The sequence below is a fragment of the Sceloporus occidentalis genome, unplaced genomic scaffold (assembly GCF_023333645.1).
Source record: "Sceloporus occidentalis isolate IW3139 unplaced genomic scaffold, rSceOcc1.0.p SCAF_5, whole genome shotgun sequence".
In the NCBI taxonomy this organism is placed as follows: Eukaryota; Metazoa; Chordata; class Lepidosauria; order Squamata; family Phrynosomatidae; genus Sceloporus; species Sceloporus occidentalis.
In genome coordinates, this window is record NW_028316985.1 from 118,956,395 (window position 1) to 118,975,317 (window position 18,923).

At 39.4% G+C, this 18,923-nt stretch overlaps 1 protein-coding gene across 1 annotated transcript in view; it reads right to left on the reverse strand.

The window, feature by feature from the left end:
* Window positions 1-4,100: 4,100 nt before the first annotated feature.
* KDR (kinase insert domain receptor) overlaps window positions 4,101-18,923 on the reverse strand; it is a 58,631-nt gene continuing 43,808 nt past the window's right edge. The window contains exons 21-30 of the mRNA XM_089525244.1: window positions 17,475-17,610; window positions 16,245-16,345; window positions 15,178-15,300; window positions 14,571-14,682; window positions 13,848-13,947; window positions 12,094-12,199; window positions 11,840-11,991; window positions 8,462-8,558; window positions 8,283-8,371; window positions 4,101-6,256 (exon numbers count right to left, since the gene is read on the reverse strand). Coding sequence (XP_089381370.1) covers window positions 6,043-6,256; window positions 8,283-8,371; window positions 8,462-8,558; window positions 11,840-11,991; window positions 12,094-12,199; window positions 13,848-13,947; window positions 14,571-14,682; window positions 15,178-15,300; window positions 16,245-16,345; window positions 17,475-17,610 — 1,230 coding nt within the window. The 3' untranslated portion in view covers window positions 4,101-6,042. The remainder of the gene's footprint in view (window positions 6,257-8,282; window positions 8,372-8,461; window positions 8,559-11,839; window positions 11,992-12,093; window positions 12,200-13,847; window positions 13,948-14,570; window positions 14,683-15,177; window positions 15,301-16,244; window positions 16,346-17,474; window positions 17,611-18,923) is intronic.

The window sequence follows — 18,923 nt, forward strand, 5'->3', positions numbered from 1 at the left end:
CCATTGGTCTACACATGTAAGATGGCGCCAACAAAGGCTATAATCATTGTGGCCAATCACCATTATTATACAGCAGTGCTATCTACAATATCCATAAAATTAATGTGAACTGGAAATTGCTAATAAGACCTAATTATCTTCATCAAGGAAATAGCAGAGCTAATGTGAGGACGTAGTTGAAAAGGCCATTAATTTAATAATATGACTAGTCTCTGTGTTTATAATTGCATTTGCCTTATCTGCATGTGCCATGCTGGTTTAGTACTTAACCAAGCTGTGACACTAAACTGCCACTGGCAGCTTAATAGGTTTATCAGAAAATGTATAGATGTCTTGGTGACTATAATTTAAAGCTAAACATTTATGCTGTTATTGTAGAATTATCTCCTGAAGGCTCCCATGTAGCCAACCCATTACATTTTATGCCATTAAGCAAAGCTCATTAAATAATCTTTACTGCAACCTACTGGCTATATTTCACCATCCTAATGGTTTCTGCTTCACAGTTTGGCCTATTATAAGGTCAGTTTTGCAATAGGCTATTGATACTCTACAGAAAAAGTAGTAAGTGCTTTTCACTGCTTTTAAAATAGCCAAAGGAGTTCCATAAACCCAGAAAAGAAACCTGTAGAATCCCACATAGCAATGCCTGAACAACTATTTATGCAATAGCTTTTTGTGGGTTTTTCAGGCTATGTGGTCGTGTTCTAGAAGAGTTTATTCCTGACCTTTCGCCAGCATCTGTGGCTGGCATCTTCAGAGAATGTTAGCATAAACCCCACTCTCTTCCATGCCAACATTTTCTGAAGATGGCCAGCCATAGATGCTGGCAAAACGTCAGGAATAAACTCTTCTAGAACATGGCCACATACCCAAAAACCCACAGAAAAAATGGATGGCCATGAAAGCTTTTGAATTCACATATTTCTGCAATAGCTTTCTCAACCAGGAACATTTAGTTTCATTGTTCATGCCTAGTTCATTACTGCTCCAAAGCATTGACTCAGGATCATTGCAGCCTCTCTGAAATGAGAGGAGAGCCAAGTATCATCTGAGAACGGATGACACTGAGCTTCAAAACACTGTACAGTGCACCCGCGCCATACGCGGCCTTGAGCATATGCGCTCAAGCCGCGGCGTGCGCGCGGGGCGGAAGGGGCGGCGCGTCCCATTCAATTGAGGGATTGAATGGATCCGTGGAGGGATCCGGAACGGATCCCCGCGTAAGGCGAGGACAGACTGTACATATCAAATGGCATGGGATGAAACTTTGTAAGACAGACTACATAGCCCAGCAGTGAAGACATCAAATGAAAGTCTTTCAGAACCATATTATGTAATTGTTCCCCTTTCCCCCATCCCTCAGAAGGTTCATTGGCAATGTTGTCTAGGACTGATTATAACTGCAGCCAACTGCAAATGAAAGGGCAAAGGTTATGCAGGTTAGCAGAAGGTCCATAAACAACCAACAAACTCCATTAGTCATTTTCATTTCCACCACGAGCAGGTCTTTTGCAAAACAAATGGACAGCCACTTAGCACAAAGCTTTCTACAAATACTTTGCATTACAGCATGGACAACTTACACCACAATATTGTTACTGAGGGAAACCCACCCTACCTCTTAATTGCTGTGAGGTTTAGGGTTGCCAGGTGAAAGAAGGGCTAGGACTCCTGTACCTTTAATGGTTGTGTAGAAGAAGGGACTTTGGCAGGTGTTGCTCACATGAGAAGCAATATCTGTTTAAATGTCATCTGCTACACTATTGATTAAACTTAGAGAAGTTGGGGTGTTGGTGGCAGCTGAGAACATCTTCATTCTTTTAAATCAAAAAGTGCCATGGTCCTATGAGTTGTGGCTGCATGACACCACTGTCAACGAGCAATGAATAATTAATTCAAACATTCTCAATCTGCCACTTATAGAAACCTCTCTGTTGTGTACAATATGATGCCCCCAGTAAGTTGCTGGTTTGCAATCCTTCTGTCAAACCACACTGGGGAACTAATGGTCTGCAATTTTATGAGTTAAAAGTTATGAGTTACTCATCATGAACCCAGTAGGGTTAAGAGCTAATTACCACTGTGAAAGGATTATGCCTTACACTTCACAACTTATAGTAACAAAAGCCAAGCCTTTCCAAATCCCATTAAACAACTTCTTATCTCAGATGCTGAGATGCATATCAGCACCATATGTTAAAGGGCTCCTGCTCTTTCCCAAAGGACCCCATAGAGGCTTTCTAAAAACTTAATCAGTCTAAAATGTTAACAGAGAGATGGTGTGATTTAAAGTCACAGTTCCAAACTTAGCTAACACCCAGACCTAAAAGGCTCAGCATGGTGAGGAAATACTATCACAACCTATCTCAAACTAACTGGGCACATAAATAAGACTACAGGTGTGCAAAATTTCCACATTTGACATTTCTTTTCACAGCAGTAAATAGACATTTTGTGGTATCCAGTCAAAAGATACAGTTTCTCCTTATTTGTTGGTATGGCCTACACAAAAGATCCCTTATTCTTGCCACCATCCTAGGGCTGTTGAAATGGAGCATCTCTTTGAACAAGGTGGGTACAAGAATGGATCAAATGTTGCTACTCATTTGGATCCAAATCCTTCATGAATGTGGTGATGTCTCATGATTTCACAAAGCTAGTATCATGGAAGCAGCCAAAAGAACCATCTTCATTGCCAAAGTATGGTATCAGATAACTGAGCCGTGGACAAAAAAGGTTTACTTTTTGGGGTGAAAGGGACCATAGTTAATGTATCATATGCAAAACCAAATATCCAAATTACAGGGAAGGACAGTTCCTCTTATTTTCTGCCCTTGGAATCTCTTTTTATCTGCTTTGACTTTTAGCAATGTCTTATTCAACATTTGCTTATGTGATTCACAAGCACTGTTTTACTTCCTCAATCCCAATTCCTATTATCCCCATCATCATAGATATACTGCCTGGAGAGTATGGGAGTTGTGGTCCTGCTCATCTGGAGATGAGTTTGGGAAAGTTACTTGAGATCAGCGTTTTAGAGTCCAGATCTAACATCTTCTAGAAGTAAAAACTTCTTGAGTTTTGAGTAAAACCTCTTCCTTTTGTCTCTAATGCACACCACTAAAATTGTACATGGCAGAACACTAAAATGCCATACATCCTTTCCAGTACTGAAGTTGTCAGGGTGTATTTTGAGCTCTGTTGCATAATATAGAACAATTCTGTTTTCCAAATCTCTAATTAAAAAGAAATATTAAAAAGAAAAGCTGGCAAATATAACCAAGAAGACTAGGAGGTACTGAAAAATAAATGAAAATAAATATCCATTTAACCCCATCATGGGGTTAAAAAGCCTTCTACAATACATAACAGTGGGATGGATTAATGTTAGGAAGTGTGTGTTGGAATAAGAACTGGGAGTCTTAGAAGGATATCCCCATTGCTCTCTTACGATGATGGCAGGAATGGCTCCGTGTGAGCCTTCCTTCCTATTTCTTTTGGTCGGGGTCCCATACAGAGATCTGTGGGAAGCCCTGCCCATTTATTTCATGTTGCACTAGTCCATCAAGCCATATGAGCATTAAAACTATGAATTTTAAGCTCTACAAGTGTCACTTCATCATGCTACCTCATGGCAACATGGCCATCAGTTAAAGGTCAGATGCTATGGCACAATTCCTTTGGAATAAGCTCTATTGAAATCAGTGGGTCTTGTTTCACAGTAAAAACATATCAGAATGGTAAATCATCAATAATAAAAAATGTACTAAAACAAGTGACTGAAGCAACTGTATCGTACCATTCATATTCCCAGAGCTTCAGTCTATAAATGAAGTGCTGTGTGTGTATATCTAGGAGAGACTTGTTTTGTAACGAATCTACAGACTTTGGATTGGGTTTTAGTTACCATACATCTTTTAATTGAAATATGCAAAGTATGACATCTGCTGAGCCAGATGTTTTCCACCTCCTGCTTTGCCAAGAATAGAGCACTGAGAATATATTTTCTGGATGACCAGGTGCTTTTGTGTGAAAAAACAACAAACTAAGAACTGTAAATGAGTGTTAAATTGAGTAACAGATTTCTGAATTTTATTCCTGAAATGGAATATATGTGGGAAGAAAAGCAAGCAGGGACAACTTCCTTCCAAAACCAGGTGTGAAGCTGTTCATTTGCTTATCTGAATTACTTCTAAAATATTTTTGGAGGAAAATGGATTACCCAATAAAATCATTATAAATCATATAAAATGATGCAAAACTGATGTATTGGCCCATTGTAGAGGAATACTGGAAATGCAGAGAAAGCATACCTCAGAGAACATGACTGTTCTACCACTAAAAATGATAAAACAGAAACATTTACTTGCCAACTGCAAAACTGCCACATATTGAGAAGTTTTTAGTCTGACATTTTGGGCTGAAGTCCTTTGCAGTTAACGCACCAGACTGCACATATTTATACACAGGTAAGGCCCACTGCATTTTCTTTGTATATAATATATATTTATTTTTAATAATATATTACATTTATTTCTACACACCCAGACTATAAATACTATATGTGCCATTTTTGTTAATTCATGAGTTCCCTGTTGAAATATTGTACAAAATACAAAACAATGAATAAAAAATTCTTCAAAAATACAAAAGGAACAGCAGTCAAAATAGGTTTAACAACAGGTTTTTTTTTAAAAAAAAAAATCTTTACATTGTTAGAAGTCTGGGAAAGAAAAACATAGAAAATGGCCGCACAATTTCTCTACTGAAAAGCATCAGCCATAGAATCTCAGCAGCTTATGTAATTTTGTCAACATTGTTCGCAAAGTTGCATGCACAATACATCTGGGTATTTGTTCTTTCCTAGGACGATGCCTGGATTTCCAGAGGAACAAGGATTTGACATGTCACTTTTTACAAATAACTAGATACTGTTCTGAGACAAAAAAGTTAGTTACGTTAACATTTTTTAAAAAAATAACATTACCTGCTTGTTATTTAAAAGTAACTAAAGTGGCTCCCTTTAGTTGTTTTTAATCTAAATGCTACAAGCCTCTGGCCTGTAGTTAACCCATACCTTAGTAGTGAGGCCACACCCCAGTAACTACAAAAATACAATTACAGTTAAAAGAATAGAAATTATCCCAACTTAATTAGGCCTTAGTTATTGTGAAAAGTGACCCATTACAAGTAATTCAATACAAATTATTTGTAACTAATTCCAAGCTCTACAATGGTCCAAGCTCTAAAAAACGTCAAACCTTCCAATGATCATCATGTAAAGCCAACATCACCAAAAATAGAAAGTAAAACTCCTGAATCATTCAGCCGTTTTTGTATATACGGACCAAAGCAAGACTTAATTATTCTTGTCAGTAGGAAATATCCATTGAAGGAAGAACTTCAGCTGATTAAGCCTTGCACAGCCAAAATGCAACCTCTTTTAAAAAGAGGGATAAGTCCGCTTTTCACCAGTGTTCACACGTATAGTTCAACATTATTCATCCATTTGCTTCATCTGGCAAACTGAGTTCCTTTAGAGGTGTAAGCGAAAGGGAATTCTGCAAAGCCAGCAAACTGTACTGACAACATCTTTTGGAAGGCACTACAAAGGCACAGCTGAAACTCAACTGCTGACATAACTGAAAAATCCAAAGGATTCTCACTGAACTTTCTTCCATCTTCACACGTTTCATAGAAATATGTTGTCAGCATAATATTTCATGTATCTCTATAAGTCTGCAATACTGTCTTTTTAATCAAATCACATCAGTAGTTACAGTCAAACCCCTCTTAGCAGTGCTTGGTGATGTCTGATAGGTTTTAAAGTCCTTTCAAATGAAGACACTGGATCCAATATTCCATGTTGCATTTTGGGTCGATCTTATCAAAGAAGATGCAGGGAACTTTTTTTTAAACAAACCCAGGAATGCAAAGGTTATAGCCATTGGATGCAGCTAGTGCTGTTTTTTTTTAAAATGTATTTTATAAAGGCAGTGGATGCTGCAAGTTCCAGTTATGACTTACTTGGGAGGTTCCTTAAACAGGAGGTGAGCTGAGAGGTATTGCAGGGTCATACACCAGTGTACAGCAAGTCTGAGAAACATCTTCCCTGAGAGGTAAAAGTTCCATTTCTTCACCAGAGTAAACTGTGGTATCCATGTCATCTGAGTGATAGCCTGACTGGTAGCCACTGGTTGGATTTGAAGCTTCAGACATGACAGACTCCTTACTTTTACTGGAGACAAGTCCACTGCAAAACAAAAGGAAAAATTAATAACTTCACACCATGGTCTGAGCATTTCCTTTCATTTACGCTGTTGTTTTGCATAAAAAGCACAGTTCAATATTCCATCTGGGTACGGGGGGAAGAAAGATGGGAATTTGAGCTCACTCCACTGGCTCTGCTGAGAGACTTTCTATTTTTGGTTCCTTCCCTCCATGACTTGTCTCCACTCAATCTCAATGGTACTATTGGGATCAGACCACAGGGTGCAGATCTATGGCCATGCAGTCCAGAGGAACCACAAATCACCTCCAGACAAATTATGGTGATCGCATAATGCTACTTTGTGTTAGTATGCAAAGCTGCCACCATCCTGCCATTCCATTCCCCACTGTCATTCCCTTCTCCTTTTGTGTCATATCTCTTTAGATTGTAAATCTGAAGGCAGGGAACTGTCAAATTTACAATCTGTAAGGTGCTCGGTGAACCTTTGCAGATGAAGAGCATGGTATAAACACTCTAAATACAATAATAAATTTTAATTGACTCATCTTCACTCAAAGTAATCTGAATGGCAAGGAGCTGTGAGAATCTGATGCCACCATTGGGTTCCTGAGGCCAATGAGGGTAAGGGGCAGGCTGAAATTCCTCCTTATTGCTCTAGGGATATCATTAGCCCCAACACTAGTATACAAATGCAAGAACATAAAAAGAACTATGCTGAATCTGATTTAGCTCATCCAGCATTCTGTTCACACAGTGGCCCACCACTTGCATATGGGAAACCCACAAGCAAGTCATGAATACAACAGCTCATGCCACAAGTATACAGAGATATGTTGCCTCTAATACAGTACGCCCACGCCATACACGGGTGCACAATACACAGCTTTCAGCTTATGCTGAAGACGCACTGCAATACAATGAATGGTGTGCGTGCCCCTGGCGCACAAGCTCCATTATATTCAATGGGGCTTGAGCATATGTGTTATTCACCTTATGCTGGGGGGTCCAGAACGGATCCCCCTGTGTAAGACAAAGGTCCACTGTACTGGACAGTATATACATCATGACTAGTAACCACTGTTTGCCCCATCCTCCATAAATTTGTCCAGTTGGCAGCCACCACTGTTTCTTGCTTTAATAAATGTCCCTGTTTAACTAATTAGTCTGTAAAGAACTGCACCAAGACAAAAGGCTGGTCACCAGATTATGGATTGTAAAAGTGGCCACATGTTTAATGAAATACTTTATTTTATCTGTTTTGAATCTCCAGCCATACAGCTTCAGGGGTGACCCTGGTTTCTCATTATTATAAGAGGGGAGGAAAGCTTTGTTTGCACCACGTATAATTTTGTATACCTCAGTCATGTCTCCTCTTACTTGCCTCTTTCTAAAGTAAACATTCCCAAATATCACAATCTTTCCTCAATAACTTTCTTCAATGGGGAGTTGTTTCAGTCCCTTGATTATTTTATTTGCCTTCATCCATGTATTTGCCAGATCTGCAGTATCCTTTTCACAGTGCTGTATCCAGAACTGACCACAATATTGTCAGTATGGCAGTACCAGATATATCGGCAGGGGTAGTATGATTATTTTCCAGCTTTTAAAAATTCCTTTCTAACTGCACCCACCACAGACAAATACCCTTTCTTTTTTAGGGCAACGCTTTCAAGTGGGACAACACTTAGGATACCCAACACAACCCCACAGTAATTAGAAATTTTAGTCAGTCATTGCCAGCTCAAATCCCACCAATGTGTATGTAAAGTTGCCACAGGAGATTGTTGGGGCGTTGGCCATAGTGTGCCTCATTTTTGTACCTGCTCAGATTGAAACACGTGGAAGCTTTAACCCATGCCATTGCAAAGTAAAGAAGAGGAAAACCATAGGACAGAGAGGGAGAGATGGAGTAGGTGCATTATAGGCTCAGAAGGCCAAATGACCAAGTAAGCAGCCCACAACGGTACCCATCTTGATTCAAATAACCAGCCTGTTCGAAGAAGTATCAAAAATGAAACTACAAGATTTTTGCTTCATTCAGACTTACCTCAAGGGCAATGCCAGTTGTTTAGATTTCTCTTCTAGTGTCTTTAGCTCTTCAGAAGCAAGAATCATCCCACTGTCTGTCTGATTTTCCTGAAAGACCCCAAAAAGTCATGTCTCACATGAGGAGAAACTAAGAAGACTCAAAGAGCACAAATGATGTAAAATAAAGTATGGACTTACCTCTTGAATCACTTTTACTGTTTGTTCTACAGGCACAGATTCAAAGGTCTTTACGCTCACAGGACGGCTTTTTCTTTTACTGCCTTTTCTATGCTGACTGGAAAACAAAGATATTTTCTTTTTGAGAACTAATGTAAGTTGATCAGAGTGCTGAAGAGAGATACAAAACTATCATTTTAGATTTGGATACCGGAAAAGAGATTCCACCTAAACATTAGGAAGAACTGAACAGTAAGAGCTATTTTGATAGTGGCACATGCTCCCTAGGAGAGTGGTGCAGTCTGCTTTGGAGGTTTGTAAACAGAGGCTGGATGGCCATCTGTCAGAAGTGCTTTGATTGTGAGTTCCTGAATTGCAGGGGGTGGGACTGGAAGGCCCTTGGGGTATCTTCCAACTCTTATGATTCTATGACTGATTTTTCTGCCTGCATTGGACTGCAAATATTGGGACAGGGGAGCACGTGATGTCTTACAATTTAAGACTTGGGTAGCTGACCAGCCTTCCTATCCTCAGTGAAGTTGAAGGCTTTCATGGCCAGCATCCATAGTTTTTTTGTGGGTTTTTCGGGCTATGTGGCCATGTTCTAGAAGAGCCAGCCACAGATGCTGGCGAAATGTCACGAAGAAACCCTTCTAGAACATGGCCACATAGCCCGAAAAACCCACAAAAAATTATTACTATCCACAGTTTCAAAATACAGCAGGCCCTTTTGTATCTATGGACTTGCCATCCACAGATTCCAGCATCTGTGGACGGCAAGCCCACGTGGGGGGGACAGCAGAGGAGGAGGGGAAGGAAGAGGAGGAAGAGGCAGAGATGGTGGTGGGGAAGAGGAGGAGGAGGAGGAGGAGGAGGAGGAAGGAAGAGGAGGAGCAGGTGGCAGAGGGAAGAGGAAGAAGAGGAGAAGGAAGCAGTGGCGGCAGTGGGGGCAAGAGGAGGAGGGAAGAAGAGGGAGGAGGAAGCAGCAGCAGCAGCAGCAGTAGTGGCAAGAGAAGAGGCGGAGGTGGCAACAATGGGAAGAAGAGGAAGACGTGGCAGCCCCCTGCCACCCACACATGCTCTGCCATAAGTGTATGGTTTCAGATTACTACCTCTAATCTAATGCTAAAAATATTTCTTTTTCCTCAAGTAAACTCACGAGAGATTTTTAATTATTATTATTTTAAAAAAACAATTGTGTTGATTTCTGAGTTGAGCGTCTTGTTCTATTTTTTTAAATTATCACTTTGGAAGTAATTTCTTAAAGTACAACAAACAAGAAGCTTGGATCATAGGTCTTTTTCTTTGGAGTCTGCTTCTGAGCCCCCTTGCTGGACTGGCAACAGCAACCACCAGCTCAGCAAATTTCACTCCTTATTAAACTGTTGGAATTGACCCAAACTGTTCTATAACTCCCATTCCCAAAGGCTTTTCTCAAAAAAAAAAAAAAAAACCATCTGAGCTGGAAGATTTCCTAACTCTGTGACAATAAACACATCATTTGATCATCACAGGGAACCCAAAAGAGAATTTACCACCATTAGCAACAGTCAGGAATTGAAAATTCCTGCTAACAAGTAATCAAAAATTAAGGTTGCCATGGCATACTTGGTAAGATGTGAGAATTACTCCTCTGTAACAGGAGAGAACTAGAGTATTTAAATAACGACAATTCAGAATATTCAAATGTGATCTAAGAGCACTCAAAGAATAAAATGTATCCAAAGGCAAAGAAGGTTTCCATTCTCCAATCAGCAACTTTAAGGATGGTTGCTGTAGAAGTGCTTAACAAATTTCAGTTGTTATAGAAATAAATTAAGACGTCCAATATAATAATTTGTGTTTATTGTTATTAGTAATTCTACTAGGATCATTTAATTAGACATGTAATGGTAGAATAATATGTTTCTTATTTATTTATCTTTTCATTACAGTTAGGATTGGCGGTGGCAGAAGCCTATTGTCCCCCCCCCCTTTTCCCTTCTCTCTCCTCCCCCCTTTTTCTCTTTGTCTCTTCATTTTCTAATTTGCTTAATGTATTTGAATGTATACTGTCTTGGGTTTGATTGTAAATTAGACTGTCATTGTTAAATTAATAAATAAATAGATTACACCACCACCACCACCACCCCAAAAAAAACAAAGAAAAGGAAGAAATTAATAGGTCCTACAGTTGCTTCCTCTCTTGACTATTTCTTCCTATTAAAGAAAACAGTCTGAGGTCCCTTAAGAGAATGTGAAAGGCTGGATGACTTCCTCCTCCTCCTCCTTTTCATTATCACAGAATAACAGGAAAATGTAGACTGGAGAGCAAAGGTAGCAGGAGAATTGCAAAATGCTGCCAATGTTTCAGTTACCAAATTTTTCCATGTTCCATACATTACTGACTATGGTACTACAGGCTAAGTCTTCTTTATCCAAGACTTTGGATTTTATTTATTTATCTGTTTAGGATTTTGGAAGATCTGTATTTGCATATGTACATAATGAAATATCCTGGAGATGGGATCCATGTCTAAACATGACATTCATTTATAATTCATATATACCTTATACACATAGCCTGAAGGTAATTTTATACAATATTTTTTAATAATTGTGTGCATGAAACAAAATTTGTGTACACTGAATCATCAGAAAGGAAAGATGTCACTGCCTCAGCCATCCATGAAAAAAGCTTTGGTTTTTAGAGTATTTTAGATTTTGCAATGCCACGTAAGGGCTACATGTACCAACATGGGGATTCCAGGAGTTCAAATCATATCTATCTATCTAACTATTTTTATTTTGCCAAAAGCACTATGTAGAATACAGAGCTTTGAAACATTCCAATTTTGGACTACAACTCCCAGAATTTCCCAGAATGAGGTCTTTTCAAGCTGAGCAAAAGGCATGACATTAAACCTCTTTCTACTGTTTTCCTATTTTATGCTTTGTCTCCTTGCTCTTCTGGTGGTTGTTCCACTCTGTGGAGACTATCAGATGGGGGGAAATCAGGGGATTAAAAAAGCATTTCCCAGGAAAGTTGAGCTATCGTGGTGAAGATTTTCACACACATCACGATCTGAGAGGAGTTATCCCAGGAAGAACCAGGAATGCTCCAGAAACAAATCATTCATGGGGAAATTCTTCCTGGGATAAATCCTCTTAGATTGTGACACTGTCTGAAAATCTTTGTTGCTATTATATGACCTTCCCAGTAAATACCTTTTCAATCCCTTGATTTTCCCTGTGTGATAACATGGGTGCTTGGTGACTATTGTTGCTTTGTGGACACAGTTTCACAAATAAGGAACAGCAGAAAAGTGTTCCTCATTCTCACCAAATATCTCTCTCACAATGAAAAATTGAAGGGGGAGTGCATAAGGTTCCCAGTGGAATACTTATTATGTTACTAACCTCATTTCCAGTGTGCTGTCATAATGGAACTGAGGATCACACACTTCCTCTTCTTCTCCACAAGAAACAGGTGATGTTGGCAGTGAGAGTCCTGAATCCTCTTCAATGTTCATTAGTGCCATTTGGGGGAGGTCAACATAGTCCTTTCCATCCTGATGTAAAAAACAAGCCAAAATAATTTTACATTTCTGATATTTTGGGTAGACTGTATTTTTTTAAGGAATTCACTGCTTTTTTTAGGAGCTAAAACATGCCTGATGAACACTTGCTTGCAATAAGTTTCCCAGGTGTTCCACCAAATCTGAGAAAGTTGGTCTTTGTTTCGGTTCCCCATGCCAGCAGTCTAGCATCGTCCTATACCTGGAGAAACAAAATGGCAAGTATTACAATCAATTAGAGAGGGGAATCATGGAATCCTCTAGGTACTAATGGACTATAGTTCCCAGCATTCTTCATTAATGATTATACTGGGAAGAACTTCTGGGGCTTATAGCCTAATAACATTTGGAGAGCTGTATAACCGCCTGCTATAAATAAAATGCCCTTTGATCAACACATTCCACTTATTATTGATAGCTATTAAAGCAAAACAGTGAGTAGTAACCAAAACCATTCTGTCAGTAGGAAGAAAGGAAGGAAAGAAAAGGAAAGTGCTAGACCAGTGGTTCTCAACATTCCTAATGCTGCAACCTTTTCATACAGTTTCTCATGTTGTGGTGACCCCAAACCATAACATTATTAATATAATAATATAAAATATATTTTCCTCTTTTTTTTATACTGCGCCTTTTCCAATGGTCTAGGGCAACCCCTGTGAAAGGGTTGTTCGACCTCCAAAGGGGTCACGATCCACAGGTTGAGAACCACTGGTAGACAGATTTGTTTTCTCGCAATTCCTCCTTTCACCCCCTCAGTACCAACTGCTGCGGTGGCTAAGAATGGCATCTCTCGTCTGAATGCCTGCCTTGAGTCGGTAATGGGCTAGATGAGGGAAAACAAATTCAAGCTGAATCCAGAGAAAACGGAGGAACTCGCAATAGGTACCCCAAGTCCAGGGATGGAAATTTGTCAACCAGTCCTGGACGGGGGTCACACTCTCACTAAAGGACGAAGTTCGCAGTTTGGGAGTACTCCTGGAATCATCGCTACAGTTGTCATCCCATGTGGATACGACAGCCAGGAGTGCTTGGTACCAACTTCGATTGATATGCCAACTGTGTCTCTACCTGGACCAAAAGGACCTTGAAGCAGTGGTACATGCACTGGTAATCTCTCGTCTAGATTTCTGTAATGCGCTCTACATGGGGCTACCTTTGTACCAAGTCCAGAAGCTTCAATTAGTGCAAAATGCGGCAGCCAGATTGGTCAGTGGAACATCTGGAATGGACCATATAACACCAATATTAAAATCTCTTCATTGGCTGCCGATTAGCTTCTGGGCGCAGTACAAAGTGTTGGTTATTACCTTTAAAGCCCTACATGGCTTGGTTCTGAGTTACTTGAGGGAACGCCTCTCCCTATCTGCCCCACACGCTCAAAACATGTGGGAAGAATTTATTAGAGCATGTAAAGACCAGGTTAACAATAGCTTCCCACAGAGCATTCATTGCCATAGCCCCCAAACTCTAGAATAGCCTGCTGGAGGAGATCTGTCTGATTACCACCTTAGATGCCTTTAAGAAGGCACTAAGACGGATCTCTTCCAGCAGGCCTACCCATCCAATCTGTTGTAATAGATTCAATAATGCTCCACCTCCATTTGTAATTGTATGTATTTTAGTTGATAATTTAGTAGTGTCACGGTTTTTACTGAATGTATTTTATATGGTATTGTAGTTTTTATTGCTGTAATGTTGTTTTTATTGCTGTAATCCCACCTTGATCTGCAGGGAGAGGCGGGAAATATAAAACATTATTATTATTATTATTATTATTATTATTATTATTATTATTATTTGAGTCATCAACTCCTGCAACAACACTTATATACATCAGTAAAGGTTCTTACATTTCAGGTGTGGTATAATCAGGAGGCCTCATTCGTGTCCCCTCTTTCAGTCTTCTACAGAATTCCTCATCAATTTTTACACCAGGATATGGTGAGGCTCCTGAAATGACAGGTTTCCTTTTAGTAAGTTGCTAAAAATTTTGGCCTTACTATTCAAAGTTGTCACTGTTCACTGGTATGAGAACTAACTAAAATGGTAGCACATCACTGAGACTGATACATATAACTCCCAGACAACTGATCAATACAAGTCTTCCTCTGTTTCATTGATTAAATACTTTAAAGGCATCCAATCCCATCTGATCTTGGAAGTTAGCAAGATCTGCTCTGGTTAGTATTTGGACAGGCAATGGTCAAGTAATACCATTACCAGGTGCTATAGGCTATATTTCAGCGAAAAGTAATGGCAAACCACTTCTAAGAATTCAGAGAATACAGGAATAAATACACAATCAAAGCATTCCCAACAGATGGCCATCCAGCAACTGTTTAAAAATCTCTTTAAAGGGAGACTCCAGTACACTCTGAGGTAATGCATTCCACTATCGAATTATATATCCTCATTCTGAAAAGTGGGTCTAAATATGGTGACTTTCTAGTAGCTCCATTAAACATTTGAGTAGTTTAGGCTGCCATGCTATATGAACTAGAATGAATTCAATAGGACTTCTCACTAAATATGCACAAGGTTGTGCTTTTAGTTAGAAAAACTATATAACTCACCTAAGGAAAATATCTCCCATAGCAATACACCAAAGGACCACACATCACTTTGAATTGTGTACACTCTGTCAAAAATAGTTTCTGGCGCCATCCATTTCAGGGGTAACCTAGCCTGAATTAAAAAAGAAAGAAAGAAAGAAAGAAAGAAAGAAAGAAAGAAAGAACAATGTTATTTTATTATTTACTTCCTTTACAGTATTTCTATATCACCCAATAACAAAACATTATCTGAGTTTTTTGTGGGTTTGGGGGGGCTATGTGGCCATGTTTATTCCTGATGTTTCGCCAGCATATGTCAGGAATAAACGTCAGGAATAAACTCTTCTAGAACATGGCCACATAGCCCAAAAAACCCAAAAAAACTATGGATGCCAGCCATGAAAGCCTTCGATGTCACATTATCTGAGTTTTTTGCAATAAAAGTTAGAACCATAAAGCATACAAATATAATAATAATAATAATAAAAATATTTCTATACCGCTGAATGAAACAACTGCAGAATATCAGCAAAGTGATTAGGCAAAAGGAACCATTAAATATATGTTGTGATGTCATGGTTAGCATTATTTCCTATAAAATCTCCAGATTGTTGGCAATGAAACTTACATCTCCTTTCCTGACATAGTCAGGATCTTTGTAGATATCCCGAGCCAATCCAAAATCACAAATTTTGACCACATTGTTCTCTGATAAGAGGATATTTCGAGCTGCCAAGTCTCGGTGGATGCACTACAAGGAAATGAACAGCATTCAGTTCTTTCTACCATCACCACTGCTACTGCAACAATATTATTAACTTTATATCCCAAAACTAGGCTTTGAAACAAATACAAAATAGGTAAAACTAAAAATTAACATTACAATGTAATTAAGCTGTCAGTAACATCAAAACCAAGGTACACTGGCCCTACATATCTACAGATTTTTTATGCATGGATTAAAGTATCTATGGTTTTCAAAATATTCAAAAATAGATATAAATTCCAAAAAGGCAAACCCTGATTTTGCTATTTTATATAAGGGACACCATTTTACTACGTCACTGTATTTAATGGGATGAGCATCCCACGATTGAGCATCCAATGGGGAGGGGGGTCATTATAGTTCAGCAGGGCTTAATTCCTTGCTAACTAGACAAAAGATTGCAACTGCCTCTGAAGGCAGTGGAGTGTCCTTTTCTTGGAGGTCTTCAAACAGAGCTTGGATGGCAATCTTTCAGGAGTGCTTTAGTTGTTTCTTCATAAAGGGCAAGGGGTTGGATTAGATGGCCCTTGCAGTCCCTTTCATCTGTATGATTGTATTATATTGATAAAAGTATGCTTCACCAAATAACCAGAGCTTAGAAAAGTCACATTTTGAGAATGGCTACTAAGCATATGACTGGGAGATTTCTGGATGACGTAGTTCAAAGAAGTTACTTTTCTAGGCTCTGGGTCAGATGAAACAGGCAGACAACTCTCCACATGCCTGATGGTGAATTTCCAAGTGCTGACATTCTTATCAAAGCATTTGGTAATATTAACTGCTTAGACTCAGTATGTTCAGAAATGTTCAGTGAGATCCAGATATGAGCATTACAGTTTCCTGCTATTGAGCACCATCCTTATCACTATCATTTCCTGAAGCATGGAGTCATTTGATGAATGTCATTTCCCCTGAGAGAGATTTCTTACTTTTCGTGAGGCCAGAAATTCCATTCCTCGGGCCACCTGGAAGCTGTAGCAGATGAGGTCCTCCAAGGTGAGAGCATTTTTGTAAGGATCGTCAGATGTTACTGTAAAGGAAAACATTAATTCATAAACAATGCCTAGTGACAATGCACATCCTGGTTAATAATAATGTCTCATACTTTCGTACCAGCAAACCCCATCCTCCAATTGCTTCCCTAAGATCATGCTGTCAGGGTTTTATGGATAGACAACATAATAAGCAGGGATTAAAGCTTCACTCCTAGATCTGTTTATGCTTGAGTAAACCTTACTGAATGCAATGCAATTTTTTTCTGAATAGACCTGGTTCATACTTGGAAGGAAGGCTGTCAAGGAATACTGGATGTTGTAGGCTATATTCAAAGGAAGGCAATGGCAAACTACCTCTGAAAAAATCCTGCCAAGAAAACCCTAATTTGAGTCACCATAAATCAAAGTCAATTTGGAGGCACTTTAACAACAGTGTGTAAGATTGCACTATTTCTGAAGAAAGTTAAGTCAATGATTAACTGATAAAGAAAGAATCCATTTTGAAGAGTCAAAGGAGCAATATTCCCTTAAAAGCTTCATGATCAAGGAATATTTTCCCCCCGGTTTCTACTTCCACTGGAAGAGAAATGTATGTACTAATTATACAGAAAATCAGCTGAGTTTCTTTTTATATCTTCCCCTCCAATGCTCAGGGGAAAAGTCTGCAGCATCTTGAAGAGGAAGATGTTTGAAAAAGATAATTCAGGTAGACCTCTGGAGTCTTGGGCTGCATCCAAATTGCATAAATAATCCAGTTTGACACCACTTTATCTGCCATGGCTCAACGCTATGGACTTCTGGGAACCGTAGTTTGTGGCAGCACCAGAGGTCCCTGACAGAGAAGCCTACATGTCTTACAAAAGGCTACATCTCTCACAAAACCACAGTTACCAGAATTCCATAACACTGAGTCATTAAAGTTGTGTCAAACTGGATTATTTCTGCAGTGTGGATGCAGCCTTAGTCACCTACCACATACTTACTCATTATTCAGAACTGAGGTTGATTGGATTTTACCTCAAGTGGCATTAAAAAGCTAAGGCAGACCTAAACAAAAATCTTTGATCCATTGCTGTGAGCATAAATTGGGGAGAGCCATTTTATTGCCTTGAGGTCACTGGAGGGAGAGCATGATATCAAATAATAAATAAAGATAAACTGTACCTTCCCCCTCTTCCACATCACTGAGGGATCTCTCCTCTCCAAACCCAGAACTTGCTGAACTTTGGCTACTCGTGATGCTGTCCAAGCGTTTCTTCAAGTCCTCCCCAAATTCCTGCCTAAACCTAGCACTTTTAGCCTGTGATGGTTAAGAAGAGGAGGAAAACAGAATTTCTATTAGCAAAAGGTAAATGATTAAAAATGCAAATTATTACAAGCACTTAAAACTTTGGAAACATCTATACTGAAGTGATCCCCAAGCACTAAGTGGTAGCTGGTGGCACCCACATTAGTGGAACAATAAATCTATTCTGGAAAAATTATTTGTGGGCTAGGATTTAGCATCTTGGACAGCTCCTTTAACATCTGGACTAAAACCCAGAGAAGACTCACAGCCCCACTGACAGGGAAGCCACCAGGCCCCACATACAATTTGAAAGATGGAATTCAAAAGAGAAAAGCTCAGTTCTTTGATGACAGGAGCAATGGCTCCATCTAACACCATTCCTGTAATTCCTTTATGCAGGAAATCACTAAAGTCAGATCAATGAATCACTTCTTCACCAGTAACCCCTTGGTGTGATGATAAACTGGAGAGGAGAAGCAAATCCTTTACAGTGCCTTGATCTTGCTGAAGAAAAGGCTGGAAATGGATGTAAAAGTAATAAGTAAGATAAATCCCACTTTCTCTCTCTTGCTATCACTGCCATCACAAAGGAAGAGAGCACCTATGTGGGAGAAAATTGTATCATCGACCTCTGTCATATGATTTCCTGTCTAAAAGTTCCAATCCAGTTAAAGTATACTGTGACAAAATCCTAGTGATGCTAATAGAACAAGTTAACAAGGACTAACTTGTCCCATTGTTTATAGTGAGACTTGTGGCACAACCCAGTGAATGCGTACTTAGACATTAGCCTGTTGAGTTCATGTTCGAGATGTATGTTTGTAAGACTGCGACCTCAGCCATGATCAACTTCAGCCACAGACTGAGAACCCTGCCAGAACGTTTTGCTACCTAAGGAGACAGAGGGCTACCTAAGGAGACAGATGGTATCTCCTCTCCATTCCACCTTTAGAAGGTGGCTAGACTAATTGTTGAATCTCATTTCATTCCTGACAACAGGATGCTTCTATCACACTTGAGGCAAAAGACTAGGTTGGGGGGTCCAGGACATGCTGTGTGGTACACATAGCTTTGTTTTCCAACAGAGGGAAACACTGTCACTGCTTCCCAGCTTCTCGTGCCTGTGACAATCACTCCAACCTGTATAAACTTTACTGGAATGGTATGGGAAGAAGCTACGAGGAATGAACAGTCACACATCTCCAACAGTACAGGAAGAGACCCCAAGCTTGTCCCTGATTATCAAAAAAGGGCTTCTCAAAGGGTATGTTACCTGATGCATAACCTACCAATTGTAGAAGTCTTAATTGCTTAGCACATCTGCA